Genomic DNA, 16,713 nt, shown 5'->3' with positions numbered 1-16,713 from the left:
TGAAACCTGAACTTTGAAGATTTCACAATGAATTTGTCACGGTAAAGGTCACTTTGCGTTCAGACAAGTGTAGGCTTTCACTGCTGAGGGAAGGTCAAGTGCAAAATGTCTCCTTGTTATTTTTATGTCTGTATATGTCTGACCGTTTTTTGTGGCTAAATGTAGAAACGAGGGGTAGTGAGAATTTACATCTACTACTGTATCTTGATTCTTCAGGTTTTTAAATTAATGTGTTTGTCAGAAGCACTGATAGAAACACATGCGTTAGATACTCTCCCAGAATAATGTGTGTGAACCCATAATGCCACAAAATCTTAAATAAAAGCAGTACAGTGTTGTTTAGGCTTGGTGGTGGTTCTTTATTTACAGCAGAGGAAAACCTCAATGTTTCATATTTCGAAAAAACAAGAACGGGCTCGGTCAGCCCATCACAGATAAGACCGTGGGAAGATTGGATTGGACTGTGCTACACTCGACTCGGACAAAGCCACAAAACCAGCCTAAGACTCCAGACTCGTCTCCAGCCTGTGCTTAACAGGCCTCTGGGGAGATCGTCATTTCTAGTGTGTTAAATACAGACAGCTGAAGCAACAGTACATTTTCCCAACAAGGTAAATACAAATACTGTGGCTTCTTCAGGTTTTTAAATGTGTGTGTTTCTATCAGAGGCAGTCATCCCCACTAGCAGCCACAGGAAGAGGTTTTTTTTGGCAGGCAATTGCTGTGCTTATGTGGGGTTTCTATAGTGTAGACTAAGTTTGGCTGAAATTACAAATAGCTTACCAGGGACAAGAAAGGCCTTAATATGGCACTGTTTATATTTCATAAAATTCAGCAGTGTTCAGATTTAAATCCTCAAAACCCTTTATTTATTTTTTTACAATTAGTGAGAATAAAATAATTTTCATTGTTCAAATATTTCGAATATTCACATTTTTAATTGTGAAATTTATTATCAGTACAATAGTACAATAAAAAAGAAGAAAAAAAAAATCTCAAATAAAATAAACCCAATAACACAATTACCCCATTAACAAAGGGCAGAAAGTTTACTACAATAGACTATGTTTATTTCAAACAGCATTTATACGTTGGTCTCCTTTGCATGATATTTCTGACACATGGTTTATAGCGACAGTAGCCTGTCTCCCATGTCTGTTATGTTTGAAGTCAGAATTAGGTTGAAAGCAGCATCGTTTCATTTTATAAGGTTCTGGCTTTTAAGTAAAAAGTGAAGACCAAAACACTTGTCATAAAATAGCTATACCTACAGACAACATCAAGTGTAATTTAAAGTAATGTCTCCCTCGCTAGAATCAAATTTGATCTTGTCAATAGACTTCTCACCTCATACACTTGATGACACTGCAGTTACAGTATAAAGCATCTTCAGCAGGATTTATTGCTCTGTATTCCTGTGGTTTAAAAAAAAAAAAACCACAATCTAAGATTTTGACCTTCAGAGTCTTGCAATGAGAAGAAAATTCCTGCTCGATTTCACTGGGTGATAAACAGGCACAGAACAATATAGTTTTGTCACTGGAATTTATTGCGATATCGTTACCAGTCTATTTTCTTCCCAGCTGTATCGTGGTACTATCAGCCAAGTGCAGCATCACACACAGTCCCCGAAGAGCTGCGGAAATATGGCAGGTCACCAATTCTACAGATTGACCACCATTAAACAGAGTGTGAGATCAGACGTTGGATAAGGAAACCTGTGTTTAAACTGAAAACCTGTTTCTCTAAACATCTGCGTCTGTTTCTTTCCTTCCAAGCCACTGTCTAGTGACTGTAGCAGACCATGTGATTTTATTTCATTTGTGTTGGCCTTGTTGGCAATATATTGGTAGTGTACAGTATGTGTGATGTAAAACAAAGCACAATCCCAAGAGCATCCTCTGTACAGTCCATATTTACTTTTTTTTTTTTTTTTTTTACAAATCCATCATTTTCAGTCCCATTCTTTTGTTTTTGAACGCATGCCTATCCCGGGCCTGTCCGTTTAAGAAAAAAAGGAAATAATGCAGTGTGAAATTGATTTGATCCCAGAGACACCTGTTTTGTAAAAGTGCCTGACTGGCAAGCAGGGTTTTGTAGGCTACCAGCTCCAAGCTTGACCGCTTAACATTGAACCGTGCACCGAAAGGTTAACGACAATGGGTTGATGCTTCAAGAGAGCTCACCGTGTGACCCCTTGCAGGCCCTGCATTCCAATGAGCTGTGTAATGGGTGGGAGTTGTCTCTGGAGGCGAGTGGAGAGCAAGCACTTGAGACCAAAGCCTCAGACCAGGTATAGGTGGCCAGTCTATTTCGCTGTGCTCACACACTCTACACATTGAGGTTGCTATGGTGATGGAGGAGAGAAAAGATCACTGGCATATGGAGGAGCCAGAGATCACTTCCATTCATTGTCCTTGCTTACTCTATTAAAGGTTGTGCCCTACAATTTGTGGTATTTTTTTTTTTTTTTTTTTTTTAAGATTTGTTTAAAAAGCAAGCTCTTTTGATAATGTCCAGATGCTTCAACCTACCGGTGAAATGGGATAACTACTGGAGCACCAAGAATATTTTGTTCAAAGAATGGCTCATTTAATCCCTTATTGTTCATCATGGAGACTCCTTTAGAGTGTGGAATGGGTGATTTGAATACAACTCATACTCATAAAAGTATTGGTCTCAAATTAATCTTTCTACACTGTGTGATACCTGTGTAGTGGGAGGTGGTGTTTATATTCTGTGAAGTGGGTTAATTGGAGATGGACAAATGGCTAACACCCCCACCCCCCCCACCCCCAGGAAGGAAGCAGTAATAATGGCACTTGTGAAAACTTTGATCAAGCAGTATTACATTTTAATTGAGAGCTTAGGCCTGCTTGTTATCCCTAAGCAAAAGTGCACCACACATGGAGAACGCTCGTTTAGCTTCATGGCTCCGACTCTTTGGAACTCTCTCCTAGCTTTGGTACGTGATGCTCCCGCCGTCGCTCGCTTTAAACGACTCTCAAGACCCACCTGTTCTCTCTTGCTTTCCATGCTTTTTAAGCCTGATATCTGCTATTAGCTGCTGTGGTGCTGCTACTATTTCATGTATTATGCACTTTCAGCTGTATTTCATGTATAATGCATTGTTTTTTTTGTTTTTTTTACTGCACATCATGTATTATATATTTCTCCGTTTTAAAGTATTATGGATTTTCTTGTTGTTACTGCATCTTGTAAAACACTTTGTGATGGTGGTCCACTATGAAAGGCGCTATATAAAATTGATTGATTTTTTTTTTTTTTTTTTTTTTTTTGTACGTGTTTTCTACTTGTCTTTCCATAGTGTGGTTGCTACGGATCTACCAAAGGTATAAACGGAAGTGGGCTTTTATTAGAAACATTGAGCAAAAGGAAGTGGATTTGGAGCTGTACGCAATAGGCAAAGACTTGGTGCCCATCTGTTACAGAGCTGCTGTGGCTTGGCATTCAGGCTAAAGTATTTAATATTGCTTTATAAACTTGTGCTGATCTGGACTTCGGTCCCAACCACAAAACCAAATTTATGCCTGGCATTGGCCACAGCACGTAAGCCTGTGTTTTCATTGTTGCTGAATCTGATGAAATTTTAATCGATACAGTAATCTTTTAACATTTAAGAAGGTGCAGTATGTGTAGATAAAAAATTTAACTTGGTGCTACCATAGCAACTGCCTCCAAGATTCAGTGCAGTGCAAAGACGTTGCAGTTGTATTAAATACTGACACATCAAAGGAAGAAAAGAGCATTCGTGGTTTGAATCCTGTGTGTGCAACAGCCCTCAGACGGAAACAAGGCGATTTCACCCCCTCCCCACCTAAAAGTGGTTAAAAAAAAAACAAAAACCGTTGAATTGCGCACTGCAACTTAAAGCGTCTGTTGCGGCAATAACAGCGATGGTTTGCGGTGGGAAAATATGTAAGTATTATTTTATATATATATATATATATATATATATATATATATATATATATATATATATATATATATATATATATATATATATAAATATAATCTATATCGTATCATATTTGTTTTAATGTATGCAAAGCCGGGCAACATGCAGCACTTGAATTGTTGTAATTGGCCGGATGTGCCTGTTTTTGTTTCGGCTGAACAAGTTTGAATTGCGCAGTCGCGGTAGTTAGAAAAACAGAAACCCTACTGAACATTCCGAACATTCCATCTGCCCACGAGAGAGAGAAAAGGAGGTGGAGGTGGGGTGTGGCAAGCCTGAACTTAACCCCGCAACAAGTGAGAGGTTTTGTTTATTTAAGATCAGATGAATGAAGCCGTGTATCTCGTACTTCCTGCTGCAGCTTTGTCTCCCCATCAACTCCGTCCAGCACAGAAGCCCCACTGGTGCTCGGTTTATCTAATTGATGTGCAGCACACAACATTGAAGTCTGGACTGCACCATTCGCCTCATCACCGCCGGGGAAGATGTAATCCGATCCCTGAGTTACACTCAAGCAAGAGCCAGCGTAGCAAAGGCGGGCTAGGGCAGGATCCTCCCCCCCCCCAAAACTCCACCTCTTCTTAGTATCCCACCTCAATATCCCTTAGCAGTCTTTTGGGGCTGGCAGTTCATCAAGTTGGTTTGTTAGTGTGATTTCATTTGGTGCGATTTCACTTGGTGTGACGGTGGTGGTTTTTTTTGCCGGTTGTGCTACATGCTCCCTAGTTTCTGACGTGCCTGAGCATGTTCACATCAGAGATAGTGTCGGATCTACCTGAGATTGAGCTACTAACGCGGTCAGAGAATACCTACCACTACCAGGCAGAAGAGATACGGGGGCTTTAGCAGCTTGCTGTGAAAAAAACACCATATTATAACAATGGGGTTCTACGGCACTTTAAAGATGATATTTTATAAAGTAAGTACGTTTGCAGATTTTTTTTCTATTTCTTTTTCAATAAGCAAATCGTGTTTTTACTTTGGGATTTGTTTAACTATATTATGTATGTGTGTGATTTATGTCTATTAAATGACTTCAAGGACGTGATTCGTATTTTTCTCGCAAATATTAATTACAGTGGCGGACATATACTGTACAGTATTCTTTCCAGCACTGCAGTGGAAAAAGTAATAATTCTGCTGCTTCGTTTTGGTTGTGTTTTCTGGTTGTACAGTCTTTATTTGAATGCTCGAAAACGTCCTTGAAAAAGCTGTGTTTGCCACAGTTTGCTGAAGACTATCTGCTACAGTATATTATGGGGTTTTGATGATTTGAATTCTGTAAATCACCTGTATTGAGTGGTACTAAAAATAAAACCCTAGAAAGCATTTTTCACGCCTTTTGAAATGTGTGCATTTCTCCACACTCGCTAATCAACCATATAACAATTGAGTTATCTATTTATATATAATGCACACACATACAGAGTATCTATCCATATTTTTAGGCTGTATTGCCTGTTTGGTATATTGAACTGTTCCTGTGTATGGAAGGCAGTATAGAATATCTGCCAGATGAACAGAATTTACTTGAGTTTTATCTATCTATCTATCTATCTATCTATCTATCTATCTATCTATCTATCTATCTATCTATCTATCTATCTATCTATCTATCTATCTATCTATCTATATATATATATATATATATATATATAATATATATATATAACAATTTTTACCTGAATGGATTTGCCTTATAATAATAACAAACAATGCTTTCAAATTGCACAGCGTTTAACTTTTTTGATATTTGGTACTTGGTGTACAGTACCAGACATCCTCTGACAGCTTGGTAAGGCTGTTGGGGTTGGAATTAAAGCAGTGCGCTCCTTTTTTTTTTCAGTGTCTTAATAAATCTAAGAATATATTTCTTCAATGAAGTGACAGACTCAAACCATGTCAGATTTCAATTTAATGGCATTTGTGCAACTGACATATAGACTCTCATGTTAAAAAAAAAAATCCTTGGGATCTGGTAGTATTAACCATGCAACTTTAATTAATATATTGTTGGTGTATTTGTTTGAATTGTGATGCTGTAACTAGAAAGTAATAAATGTAACAATTATTTTGGCATGCTGTCAGTTAGGATTATCTTGCATTTGTTTGTTCAAATATGAACAAAGACAGAATTGAATAGACTTAATTCCCAGGTAAAAAAAAAAAAAAAAAAAAAAAAATTGAAGACTTTCGCTGCAACTAGCATGTCTTCCAAGCATGCAGTGACATTTGAATGCAGCTGTGTGACACTGACACATGTCTTGCATGTTCAGGTTAATCATTTGGCTCCTAAAGAGGCAAACCCCGTAAAACCGATCAGCCACCATCAGTGCACAGAAGAAGAGAGTACTTAACTGTGCCTCCCACCTTTTTTCATGCATCACTGTTAAATATTTTTTACACGTCCATGAACAGAATACCTTTCCCAGGCTACAGCTGTTTGTAATTATGTTTTTATCTTGTTACGTAAGCAAATTGGATGATCACTTACAATTCATTAGCTGTGCCCCAAAACGAAGTGACTACCTCTGCTTTGGATCTAGGTACCATAGATTCTTCCTGGCAGTACTTCTGTACAGTAGATCCCACATTGCACAGGGAGTTATAATCAGTGTGGGTTTAACAGATATCATGCTTTACAGTACTGATTGATTTGTTGTGTTTGGTTTTTTTTGTCAGTAAACAGGTTGTGACTGATTGTGAGAGGTTTGGATAAATTATGTCTTAAGGTGGTTTTTCCCATGCTGAAATGTGGATAGATTTTTTTTTTTGGCTTTGGTTTAAATATATAAGCCCAAAACTGCCATTGCAGTGAGGTAATTTCTTAGAGAACAGGGATGGCCAGTCTATGAAACAGAAACCACTTGCCTTGAGTGGGAAAGAAAATAAAAACAAACAACAAATCCTTGGGAATATTAACATGAAAGAAAGAGAGTTTTAGTGTTCTGCTTTTATTTCACTTAAATTTTTCATGTTTGTGCGTGTTATGTGTGTGTGCGTGTTGTTGTTGTTGTTGTTGTTGTTGTTGTTGTGGTTTTTTTTGTTTGTTTTTTTGTTTAATATATATTTAGTTATAATCTCAGAATTGTAAGTGCATCTGCTTGATTTAGCCACAATGTATATAGTAGGTAACTAGCTTGTGTGTTTCACTGACGTGCTCTACCGGGTCAGAACCTACCTGCCTCAGGACCCGGTGTCATGGGGGTCGGGTACATGATTTCACACTGCTTTTGATAAAGCAGGGATAGTCTGGGTGACCAGACGCAAGTGCAGAATGCATGTATCAATGCCCCAGAAGCAGCTTGTTACAGACGCTACCATCCAAGCTTCTCTGGATTGAACCATCGGCCCAAACGTTGATTAGAGTAAATGTTTCTACATCCCTGTTGCAATCTGGCTCATGCTGTGTCAAAATTAACAAGAAACGTTCCTTGCGGCAGTGAAACCCTCACGCAGGCATGATTGTTATTGCGTCGGCTCACGAACGGCTGTCGAGCATTTTGTCTCGCTCAACCCGGGTCAAAACGTGTTCACCCACATCCTGAGGTGGGTCACTGGGACCCGGGTTAACCCGGAAACAACCCAGGTACGTGGTTTCACACTACGGGATTGTGACCCGGGTAGCTAGGCAATGGAAGCCTTTGCTTTGAATGAATGGTAATAAATGCAGTTTTAAAACAATGCAAGCTTACTTGTTTTACCATTAAATCCACGTAACCATCTTTTATCTGTAAGCCATGGCACACATTTTATTTGACATCCTACGATCATCACAATCTTAAAAACTGGACCCATTTTAATAACTCCCTACCCCCGTCCCCTCTCATTTTTCCCTTTCTTTCTCCTCCAGCTTATCCAGTATTAAGTGCCACTTACATCATTTTATAAAGCCCTGCTTAGTACTTTAGAAAACGGAGATGAATCGGTTAGTACGCCCACTTTCTTTATGATCCATATGGATCAGCCTGTTGGCAATGTTGTGGTATAGCTCGTGTGTTGTCGCTTTATCTACAGATAAACCCAGTCCTAACTTTAAATCACAATTTTAATTAAAACCTTTGCTTAATTTACAGTAATCCTAACCATTTTGTCAAAATCAGACTATTGCTATACAGTCCCACATTAGTATTTCTCTATAAATTAGATGCTCTTCAGTGTGGATGTTCAGGGAGCATCTAGTCTATGTAGTGTGCAACTCGTATATTTATTTGGAAGGTAAACTATATTTCAGCCACATCCCCAAAAATAGCTTATTCAAATTCAGCTCAAACTAATCTTCCACTAGAATAGAATACCCTTGTTCTGGTGTGGTGGTGGCGGTGTTGTTTTTTTTGTGTGTCAGATATTTTGCTTCAAGGGCTTCAGAGAACATCTCCTCTGTTGAGTATTAGGTTGTTAGACCACATTATAAATCAAATGGATCTGTGAATAATGTGACCCTGTGGAAAGCTGCAAATGAGTTTTATTGTATTTCTTGCACCCTTTGCAAATCAACCTACTGTACCGTTCAGTGTAAATCACATATTTTGTACTTCAACCAAACCCCTATAGAAAAAAAGTTCCAATGTAGCTACCGTATTCCTTCGAATTTAAGACGCCCCCCTCGAATTTAAGACACAGCCCAAATTTCCCACCCTCAATTTGAAGAAAAAATAAAACCTAAAATAAATATGCATTTACAAAGATGCAACCTCAGTTACGCATATGGAGGCAGTTTGCAGCCGTCTGATACCACACAGAGCATTAGTTAGGCCACTATGTGCTGCTTCTCATTTCCTGTCGTGGTTACTTACACCTGTTTTTTCTCCCAGTTTGTGAACTGTGGTATTGCTTGACATGTCAAAAAATACGGGGTCCAAGATGGTGCTGTTTGGCAGAAACGATGACATTTGTAAAAGTTTCTCTTTTAAATTCCTCACAAAGCTAATGACGCTTCTTTGAAAATGGCTACCTGTATGATTTGAGATCAGGCAGTAACATTTTGGTTCATCTTTTCTCGGCAGTCAGTCACGTTGCTGTTTGTGTATTCGGGCAGCGACGTCTTTTGTTGCCGATTTTTTGTAATACATGCATCACTGTACTGTACTTGAATTTTAAGATGGTTCAAAAACTTAAATTCGAAGGAATACTTTAAATGGTCAGGCTATATATTTCTTCTTCTTGGCGTCATATTCCTTCATTGGAAACAATATTCATACATTTGTAGAAGATACTGCATAGGGTTAATTATAAAAACATGTGTTCACATAGGGGCCGTTTAAAATATATTTGTGTTATGCCCTGACTTTCGGGAGTACAATGTCAGTGGTCTGAAATTTTCATTGTAAATATAATGCGGTAATATAACTGTAAAGAAAAAATTTAAAAAGTCTTATCTTTTCAGCTTGTAATAGTCCCCTTCCACAAGTCCAAGTTTGAGCATCTGGTTAGTAAATAGTGTGCTTACATAGGTTATAGCCACTGTATCGGGAATGAGTAACTACTGTGCACAAACTATGTGCCACTTAAATTCCCCCAGACCTTTAATCACACCTTGGATGGTTTGAAATGGGTTTCTGCCCTTATCATTATTTGTGTAATGAATGGTTTGGTTGTTTGTAAGCTGAATGTTATATCGGTGCCTTGTGTGACCATTTGCAAGTCAGTTTCTGTGGCTGCACAGTCCTTTCACGTGTCTCTAACCACAAGCCTGTTTTTGTTCTCTCTCTTGTCTTACAGATGAAGAGAAAGATGGACCATGGCCCAGAGGTCCGGTCTTTCCCTTTAGGAAAGAAGCACTGCAAAGGCTCAGAGTACACAAGGTAAACCGTCCTGGAATGCAAAAATCAAATAAGAAATGAAAATAAAGCAAGGACATTTGTCTTTGCTCGCAAATTCCAGTGTGCACCGTACCTTGTAAATTACAGAGCTTCCTGTCATCAAAGTAAACATGTCACGGCATGGTCTGCTGACCATTTTGTGCCTGAAAAAATAAGCCGGAAGAAAGCCAGTGTTTGTTTTTTTACATTACATGTGTCATCTGTGCCAGCAACATAATCTAAGAAATCAGATAGAGATTTAAATACATTTTAAAGAAAGGTGACCTGCTCTCTGCCCTTCCTCAGTTTTTCATGCATTCTTGTCACATCTGCAGTGAAACTGAAGAGTCTGGCTCTTAAACATAATAGTTCTTAACACTGACACAGGTTTTTTTTTTTGTTTTTTTTTTTTGAACAAAAGAATAACTATGGCAACCCAAACAGGTATTTACTGCTTGCTGTGCAGCCTGTGTTATTTTGTTTATTTGTGTGTGTATCAGGGAGACACAAAATGGCCCTCTTAGTCTGAATGTCAGTTTGGGTGTTTGCAGAGGAGGTGCCTTGCTGCTAGCTTTTCGTTGACAGGGAATCTGTAGCATAAAAATTGTTCATCAGCAGGGGCCAGAGGGTTGAAAGCCTTGCATCAGTGAGCAAGGCATCACTGGTGACGTGGCCAAGCCAGTGCACATACGCTCACACAGAGATTATGTGGTTATTGCCTTTCTATCTCTCCGACTTTATTTAAAAAAAAAAAAAAAAAAAAAAAAAAATCACTGTTGTGATGATATTCGATTCATCAAGCATGTCCCTCAATTAAATTACAGCACGGAAGGAAAGGAATGGGGGGGGGATAATTAAGATGGAAATTGCCCTTGTGGATTAACTTGCCTGCCTCATTCTGAAAATGAAAATGCGGAGAGCAGTCATTTTGCATTTTGCTTTAGCAGTCAAGGTGCTCCTAAATTATTGCCCATTAGAAGAAAGTTAAAGTTCATGGTCTTAATTTCAAGAAGTGAATTTGAAATTAATTTTCTTTTTGAAATATTACTGGTTGGACAAAGTTTATTAAGACACAGGCCTCACTCCCAAATGCTTGACTGAGGATGCGGTTAGGGTGCAGTGGGAGGCGGGATTGCTGAGTTGTATGTTTGGCATTTTTGCTAAATAAACATTACTTTGTAGAACTTTAGGAATGCAGAATGATTATCTGGTGAAAAGGGCATTTACACCTGGTTTATATTGGCATTTAGAACAGGTGTGTATACTTTTGGAATCCACTTTAAACTAAAAGGCTCATCTGCATTATTTTAGTTACACTAGTTCAAATCGTGTTGAAGCAAATTTGGACATACGAGAAATGTTCATCCTGCTTTTGTGAGTTTTAGAGCATATATTTTTCTATACATATTTTAACCGATTAAAATAACTTCACTCCCCAGAAACTGGCACTTTTGATGACTTTTTGATTGTCAAAGTTAACTAGTCAGTTGCTCACAATATATAAGCCTCATTAGAAGTTATTTAGTTCCCTCCGAAATCTGCAGTAAAATGTCCTGAAATCTGCAGAAAGAAAAATCTGGCTTAATCTTAATCTATTTTCTGGTTTATAACTCCTACTTGTATGATCTCATCCCTGACAGCAGTACAGGGCTGGTTCCGTATTCAGCCACACCCACCACCTTCGGTGACATTAGGGCAGCAAATGGGCAAGGGCAACATCGGCGCCGGATCACATCAGTCCCGCCTCCTACTGGACTTCAAGAATGGCTCAGGACATTTCAGGTAAGCAGCACGTCGGAAAAACGTGTCAACCCAGCTGCTGTTACCAGGTCAGAAATCACATACTTTTGGATTGGGAGATACACTGTAGATCATGTCCTAGCATGCCCAGTTTGTTTTTTCATTAAACTGCACCTGCAGTTCTGAATGCTTAAGATTTGTAAAAGGGCTTCTTTCTTTAAAAAAAAAAAAAATGCATACCAGGTGCACATGGCCTCATACTGTATTTAACAAAGGCATTTAGTCTTTCGTGGATATAATACAACCTCATTCATAAAGTTAATCAGATATCTAGAACCAGATGCTATACCTGTTGGGCTAATTACTGCGCTGTAGTAGGTTTTCAGGCAATTCCTGTCATACCTGATTTGTTCTAAGTGTTTGATTTGTTTTATGTGCAAGATGTCTCTAATGCCCTTGGGTCTGTTCAAAAGCATTGAACTAGTACAATAGACAAAAGCAAAATACTTGGGGGTATTTTTTTTTCAATGATGAGCCTAAGAGCAAACATGGAAGGGTTAATAAAACAAAAACCTGAACTCCACCACTGATTGTCCATACAATCATGCTACCTGGATAGCAGAAATCCTGGCAAAACAGGCAAGACTGTTAGTGATAAGCGCTGTCTTGTTGGACCAACACTATTAATAAGTTTTGCGTCTGATGCAAGTAGTGGGTTTCTAGAACTGTTGAAATGATTCAACAACAAAAGTGTTATTGTTACTGTCTGGAATTTTTACTATTACGGCTGTATTATTAAAGCTGATCTACATTGAAAAAGTATTGCTGTTAGCTATGATGTAAGTCAGACAATTATTTTCTTAGCCTTTTACTCCTCTGTACTTAACTGCAAGACATTCGTGTAATTTCAATGGCGGCATTTCAGAATCATTAGATACATTTATTAGGATCTGGAAATCATACTAGGTTGGACTGGTCAAGTATCTTTACACAAAGCCTCACAGAAAATCACTAGCTGTCCTTTTGGATGCAAACCCTGGATCTGACCACAGTGCAAGAGGGAGACACACACTCCCAAAAAAAAATGTCCCCCTGAGATTCTCAGTTGGGTAGATAATGATGAGAACCCCATTTGACCCATAATATTTAAGCCCATATGAATTTTATTTAGCCGTCTTTTACAACTTCAATGGCGCTGTTATTCTAGGTCAGATTGTTTTGTTTGTATGTTGGCACAGGATTTCAGGACTGCCTGCTGTCTCGAGTGTTAGAGAAATGGCAGGGCTTGATGTAATTAAAGAAATGGCAGATTGCTATCGTGACGATTTAAAGGATTAAATACAAATAGTACCACTCCATTTTCATTTTTGGCCCCTTTACGAAAGCAGAATTGCCCACCTTTTAAAATCTGTTTTTCAAAGAAAATGACCTGTGTATTTTACAGGTGTAGTATGTGCTGTCAAGGTTGCAAGATCAGCCCAATCATACTTTCCTGTCTGTGACCCAGGGGAAGAGAATACATTTTAAACAAATGCCCACAAACAAACCTCTGCCTCATCATATTCACTCCCCTCAAGGCATTGGTTGTGACGTCTCCAAGACAAGCTAAGTCAGAATCTCAGCCTTTCCACAGAAATAAGCATGGTAGAATGAAAAAAAAAAAACTTCAAAGATTTTTTTGTACGCCCTTTAAATGGAAATGATGATAACCCGTGCCCAGAAGATGCCTCTCTGTAGCAGAGTCTCATGGGTGGCTTTTTGAAGTGAGCACTAAAAACTTCTAATGTTCATCAGCACATTTTAACCTGAATGCAAACAGGTGATTTAATGACTAAAAAATCAAGCCCCTGGAACTGCTTTGAGCTGTGCTGCTGATATTGTACAATATATAGTGGAATTATCTGGGCTGAAGTACAAAACTGCCAAATTACAAGCAACTCGCTTGCAATTGTTTACTCCTAGAGCATTTACTGTTAGGGGAAATTATTCTCAGTTTCAGGCCTTCTCTTTTGATTATTTATAAGGGATTCCCTTTGTACATCAGCTCAGCTCAGCTAATTCAAAACAGAGATGAAGGTGGGGTGAAACATACAGTATCATGGCACCTAATGAAGCATCAAACAGCAGCCAGAGACGAGATCAGAAGAGCAGCACATTAAACATGGCTAGCGGTCCTCAAAGGGTTCTTGAGGCCTGTGATAACGATTTGAATTTGTAATCTCTTGCAGAGCTGGAGTGGACCAGAGAAGCTGCTTGCATTAGACGAGCTCATAGACAGCTGCGAGCCGACACAAGTGAAACACATGATGCAAGTGATCGAGCCGCAGTTCCAACGAGACTTCATCTCCCTTTTACCGAAAGAGGTGAGGATTCCCTTGTCTGTACTGCGAAGGCTGCCGCTTCTGGGAGCTCTCGCTTTTCGTTTTGCCACCTTTTTAAACACTCTCCCCCTAATGAGTGTATTCAGCTCTGTGACAGATTTGCACCTTGTGTGCTAATTAGTGATAAACCGTGGTAATGGTAACAAACTGCTTTGGGCCACCTTGAGTTAATACTGCAACATAGTCAGGGGTGGGGATGGGAGGAGTTGTAACAGGAGGATTTACAGTTATTGTTCCATTAAGAATATTTTGTATTTGACTGAAGAGAAATATTATCCCCATCCTCCCCACCAACCCTGCTCCCAAATGAGATAAAAACGCTATCACAGATGCACATTGATTTTGTATTGCCCTTCACTCTGTTTGACTGCCTGCAGTGTAGTTCGAGCCCCTATGTCAGTTTACGTTAGGCCTGTTCTGTTATGTGACAGGTGTGAAAAGCTTGCCTACAATACATTCAAAAGCCAAGCTGCTACGTTTTTTTTTTTTTTTTTTTGGGGGGGGGGGGGGTTCTGCTAAAACTGGTCCTGTCAGTTTTTTGGAGCTTTTTCTCGATTTAAACAGAACAAGAAAAGACCGGGGATTCAGTGTTTGTCAAGGTGTGCTTCAGCTGTCTGAATATACACAACGAAAAGGGAGGGCTGCAGTTGGGGAATTATTAATGTGGCTAAGGGAAATGTTGCTATTGCATCAACGTTCAGCAGAACATAAGCACACCTATTTTCTCCACAAAATAAATATAAACCAGGGACTTGAATGCCTAAAACCATCTCCCTTGAAGCTGCTGTTGTGGCACCTCATCTGAAGTTTAGGTCATAGAAAACAAATGGATCCCTCTAACCTGACGTGAAAACAGTAGTCAATACATACATAGATTTATTATACACCAGTAAAGGAAAATGCAAGTATAGATCTGCTATATTCAGAACATCTATTTATATAGAGAGTACAAATAATATTAAAGGCCAGTTGTAACTGTAGTGACATTTGTAATAATAAATATATGATCTGTTTTGAATGCGTGGAATTTGAAATCTATGTATGTTGAGCTCACCCGCTGTTATGGCAGAGCGACTGACTGCTAACCCTTTCTGTACATGTTTGTGTCTTCCAGCTGGCGCTCTATGTGCTCTCATTCCTGGAACCCAAGGACCTGCTGCAAGCGGCACAGACCCTGCCGCTACTGGCGCATCCTCGCCGAGGACAACCTGCTGTGGAGGGAGAAGTGCAGGAAGACGGTGAGGCTGCAGCACAGAGATAAACAGCCCAGTCCGGGGAGCCTGCCAGGAAAGGGTTTACAGGAATAGGAAAGGATTTGTTGTAATCAAATGACAATTAACCAGAGCTTTAGATTTTGGAGCCCTACAGCTGTAATCTTGAGACATTTGCTTTCTGCATATGACGCAGTGAGAGAGTGAAAGCTCTTGCACTCTCCTTATTTTTTTTCCCCCAAGATGTAAACGATAATTATTACCAATCAAGTATTAACACATATTGAAATTCTATGATACTCCTTTTGTGCCATTTTGAGGTACACAAATGGCAAGAGCAATACATTTTAAAATGGCCTTAATTGCTTTTTGGTGGTTTAGTTCATCCCTACAGTGCCTCATATGTGCACATGGTCTATCGTTAAAAAAAGATTAAGGGCCATGCTTTAGTTAAAATGTTGCAGCATTATGGCTTGGCATAACATCTAAAGAAGACTTTGTTTTTAGGTATAGACGAGCCCCTGCACATCAAGAAGAGGAAATTGAACAACCCGGCTTCACACACAGTCCGTGGAAAAAGTGCTTACATCAGGCAGCACAGAATAGACACAAACTGGCGAAGAGGTGAAACTTAAGTCACCCAAGGTATTTATTTTCTTCATATCTGAAGTCTCCTATTTTAGCGGCAGGCAACTCCAGTAGCAGTACAGAATAAAACATCACGCAGCTCAGCATACTGTAGAACCAGTCAGAGGAAATTATCCTTTAAAAGCGTCATTCTCTCTCTCTCTCTCTCTCTCTCACTCTCTTCTCTCCTCTCTCTCTCTCTCTCTCTCTCTCCTCTCTCTCTCTCTCACTCTCTCTCTTCCTCTCTCTCTCTCTCTCTCTCTCTCTTCTCTCTCTCTCTCTCTCTTCTCTTCTCTCTCTCTCTCTCTCTCTCTCTTCTATATATAGTATATATATATATATATATATATATATATAATATCATTTAATTTCTCTCTACAGCCATAGACAATCCAGTTTACATGAACTTCTGACATCATTGGAGTTGATTTACATCAGACAACCACAGACATTAGCTGGCTCACTGATTTCAAGAACCTTTTTTGTTTGACTAAAGTCTGAATTCTTTTGATGTTTTTGAATTCAGTGTAAAATCCCTGATGTTTGAAGTGTGATGGTGACCTTTTCCTACTCTGCAGGTGCCTTAAAGGTCATGACGATCATGTGATCACATGCCTTCAGTTCTGTGGTAAACCTAATAGTCAGTGGTTCAGACGACAAAACGCTTAAAGTCTGTCAGCAGGTCACAGGAAAGGTAGGTAGACTGCAGAACTGAACTGCTCCTTCATGGTTACCTCACGGTTGTTTGCCTCCCTCGTTGCTCTCTTGGTGTAGGAGATGCATAGCTCTCAAGCCTTTTTACTTTCGTAGGATACTTTTTAGAATTTGAGTATCTTTAATTTTCCTGTTTCTTTTAGAAATGACTGCCTCAAAAAACAGGCTAACGATACTACAAACCACCCAATACATAAGACCAGAGGGTTGGAGGCAGGCCGCATTGATTTTATTCAGAATTGTTGTGTTTGTTATAATGA

At 39.2% G+C, this 16,713-nt stretch overlaps 1 protein-coding gene across 1 annotated transcript in view; it reads left to right on the top strand.

Moving 5' to 3' along the window:
• The window catches only part of LOC117409316 (F-box/WD repeat-containing protein 7), a 63,232-nt gene that overhangs the window by 37,394 nt on the left and 9,125 nt on the right, over positions 1–16,713 (top strand). The window contains 9 exon segments of the mRNA XM_058999733.1: positions 9,701–9,783; positions 11,421–11,562; positions 13,749–13,883; positions 15,016–15,075; positions 15,077–15,139; positions 15,607–15,741; positions 15,744–15,757; positions 16,318–16,369; positions 16,371–16,433. Of these exon segments, the coding sequence (XP_058855716.1) occupies positions 9,701–9,783; positions 11,421–11,562; positions 13,749–13,883; positions 15,016–15,075; positions 15,077–15,139; positions 15,607–15,741; positions 15,744–15,757; positions 16,318–16,369; positions 16,371–16,433 (747 nt within the window).

The sequence above is a fragment of the Acipenser ruthenus genome, chromosome 2 (genome assembly GCF_902713425.1).
Source record: "Acipenser ruthenus chromosome 2, fAciRut3.2 maternal haplotype, whole genome shotgun sequence".
In the NCBI taxonomy this organism is placed as follows: Eukaryota; Metazoa; Chordata; class Actinopteri; order Acipenseriformes; family Acipenseridae; genus Acipenser; species Acipenser ruthenus.
Note: the sequence above shows the minus strand (reverse complement) of the source record. Positions and strands in the feature narration are given on the sequence as shown.